The sequence below is a fragment of the Mytilus trossulus genome, chromosome 1 (genome assembly GCF_036588685.1).
Source record: "Mytilus trossulus isolate FHL-02 chromosome 1, PNRI_Mtr1.1.1.hap1, whole genome shotgun sequence".
In the NCBI taxonomy this organism is placed as follows: Eukaryota; Metazoa; Mollusca; class Bivalvia; order Mytilida; family Mytilidae; genus Mytilus; species Mytilus trossulus.
The window spans coordinates 1957032-1960578 of record NC_086373.1 but is presented as its reverse complement, the minus strand read 5'-3'; the positions used below and the strand labels follow the sequence as shown (position 1 = coordinate 1960578).

At 36.1% G+C, this 3547-nt stretch overlaps 1 protein-coding gene across 1 annotated transcript; it reads left to right on the top strand.

The window, feature by feature from the left end:
• Positions 1-1084: 1084 nt before the first annotated feature.
• On the top strand, positions 1085-1960 carry LOC134698886 (M-phase inducer phosphatase-like). Its single transcript, XM_063560567.1, has one exon. The coding sequence runs from the start codon at positions 1085-1087 to the stop codon at positions 1958-1960; it is 876 nt and encodes a 291-aa protein (XP_063416637.1).
• Positions 1961-3547: the final 1587 nt, after the last annotated feature.

Below are 3547 nucleotides of genomic sequence, written 5' to 3'. Positions count from 1 at the left end.
TTTCTTAATAATGTTCTTTAAATTAAAAACAAATTAAATTAAATAATCTGCTGAATTTGAAAACATTAACTCGGTTTCGCAGTAAGGTTTAAGAAAGGCTCTTTTACAATTTGTACAGCTTTAAATCTTTCGATAATTACACAGTACACAGTACCATTCCTGTCTTACCATTTCAAGCCAAATCTACCTGTATCTAAAGATAACAGATGAAAACCAATTCTTAAACTACAAAAAGTTATTTCATCTTGATAAGGTCTAAAAATATATTATATAATGCAATTTATTTCTAAGTTATCTGCTGATTTAAAAAATATACCTTAAAGTTATTAAATTCATTAAAATTTTTGACAGATAACAAATACTCCTACAATACTTTTTTATATAATTTTCTCGAATCTGACTATATTTTGGACATTTTTAGTAAAAAGTGGTATTCATCTTCAATAGAGGTAGTATTACAATTTGTACATAGTCTATCATTTTTGACAGATAGATAGATAGATAGTTTATTAACGTCTCACCATTAATATACACAATACAATATTTACACAATATCATAAAAACATAAATATATATTAATGCCATTCTTAAAAGAATTATGAGAGACAAAAAGTAAAATTTGTGACAACTAAACTGGATTATTTTGTTTTCGTTTCGAATTATCAAAATTATGCATTATTAACATTTTTGTTTATTCCCCAACCCTCTCTTTAGATTTAATTTGTATCGTTTTGTAGTATAATAATTATGTGAACACTTATCCTACTACTGTGCACTTTTTACTTTATGTCATGATTGTAATCACCTTTTTAACCTTAAATCCCAAAGAAATTGTTTGAAATCCTTTTTGATCTAACGAATTCAATCACAGGAATTGATTGGCCATTAATTAAATAATTAACGAAAGCTTTGGAAGTTCGACCTCGAGTTGAACATTGCTTGAGTAATGAGATGAGTACGATTCCCAATTAGAGACAAATATCACTTATTGTCAATTCAAAAAATATAAATATGAAAATGCATAATATTTCAAACATACACATTGAACATTTAATTCGTAATACTTCAGAGTTCAACAACAAACATGCTTTCAAGAAGATTATTCGACACAGATTGTGACTTTGATGTAATTCCAGCATGTATGTCTTCACTGCGTTTTGATGCTACACCAGTAAAGACCGATGACCTTATGTCTGTGATGACCCCAAACATCAAACGGAGTCTGTTTCTTGATGATGACGAGGATTCTGGTCTTGGTATGGACGATCATGTTACTTTTACACCAAGCTTGAAAAAATCTGCCAAGAGACAGCGTACAGAAGATGGCTACTCAACATGTTCCAAAAGACCAAAGGTTTGTACCGATATAAAAGCTGTGGTAAACAAACTTGAGGAGAACGACGACTTCATTGCCGACGGTAGTAGATGTCATATTTTACCAACTATCACTGGAAAGCATTCTGACTTGAGAAGCATCACTCCACAGACTCTTGCTGATGTTGTTAACGGAGAATACGATGACGTTATCAGTGACTACAAGATCATCGACTGCCGATACCCGTATGAGTTTGAAGGCGGACATGTCAGAGAAGCAGAAAATATGTATTTGCACGAGACCATTTTAACTCTGCTTCAAGAACCGATCAAAGATAAACAGATCATCATCTTCCACTGTGAGTTTTCGTCAGAAAGAGGTCCTAAAATGTTACGATTTCTCAGAAGCAAAGACCGGGAACTCAACAAAGAAAACTATCCATCACTGAACTTTCCAGAAATTTATTTACTGGGTAGTGGTTACAAGGCATTCTTCACTGAACAAGCAGATCTCTGTGATCCAGTGAGCTATCGACCAATGCTTCATTCCGACCACTCAGAAGACTTGCGCCATTTCCGAGTCAAATCAAAGTCATGGACAGCTGGCGAGAAACGAAGATATGCCAAAAGATCAATGAGATTTTAGAACTACTATATTTCATAAGTTTAGAATTTTGTTAGTGCTCATAGATATCTGTGATATAAACAGTAATTCAGTGCTTTGTTTTATACAAATTGTATTTTATTGTTATTGTTATAATTACCGTATTAGTGATATATTAAAGATTACCGATATATATATATTGTACTTCATGATTTTTATTTTATCATACTGCTGATACTGCGTGTGCGTCTTAAAAAACTCATCAGTGAATCCCCAATGAGTCATTTGTAGACGAAACGGTCGTCTGGTGCAAATACAAAATTTCCACCCTGGTATCAATGATAAGTTTATTTTGGCATTGCATGAGGTCATGTTTGTCTCCGACTTTTGACTTCTTTTTAAACATAATCCATTGGATGTTGGATGTGAACTGACTGATAATTTAGTCTACGATGCATTATTTGTTTATATTGGTTTTGTACTAGCTGTCAGTTATTGCGAGTAATCTCAGAGCTGTTCATTTTGTGGTTGGGATGTTCAAGTACCCTGCCACATTAACTGTTATTTTTAGCTCACCTGGCCCGAAGGGCCAAGTGAGCTTTTCTCACCACTTGGCGTCCGTCGTCCGTCGTCGTCGTCGTCCGTCGTCGTCGTCGTTAACAATTTACATTTTGAACTTCTTCTAGAGAACCACTGAATGGAATGGAACCAAACATGGCATGAATGTTCCTTATGAGGTGCTGACCAAGTGTTGTTACTTTGTAGCCGATCCATCATCCAAGATGGCCGCCAGCGGGGGACTTAGTTTAACATAGGACACTATGGGAAATGCATACAAATGACTTCTTTTAGAGAACCATTGAATGGAATGAAACCAAACATGGCATGAATGTTCCTTATGAGGTGCTGACCAAGTGTTGTTACTTTGTTGCCGATCCATCATCCAAGATGGCCGCCAGCCGGGGACTTAGTTTAACATAGGACCCTATGGGAAATGCATACAAATGACTTCTTTTAGAGAACCACTGAATGGAATAAAACCAAACATAGCATGAATTATCCTAATGGGGTGCTGACCAAGTGTTGTTACTTTGTAGCCGATCCATCATCCAAGATGGCCGCCAGCGGGGGACTTAGTTTAACATAGGACCCTATGGGAAATGCATACAAATGACTTCTTCTAGAGAACCACTAAATGGAATGAAACCAAACATAGCATGAATATTCATTCCTTATGGAGTGCTGACCAAGTGTTGTTACTTTGTAGCCGATCCATTATCCAAGATGGCCACCAGCGGGGACTTAGTTTAACATAGCACCCTATTGGAAATGCATACAAATGACTTCTTTTAGTGAACCACTGAATGGAATGAAACCAAACATGGCATGAATGTTCCTTATGTGGTGCTGACCAAGTGTTGTTACTTTGTAGCCGATCCATCATCAAAGATGGCCGCCAGCAGGGGACTTAGTTTAACACAGGACCCTATGGGAAATGCATACAAATGACTTCTTTTAGAGAACCACTGAATGGAATAAAACCAAACATAGCATGAATGTTCCTTATGGGGTGCTGACCAAGTGTTGTTACTTTGTAGCCGATCCATCATCCAAGATGGCCGCCAGCGG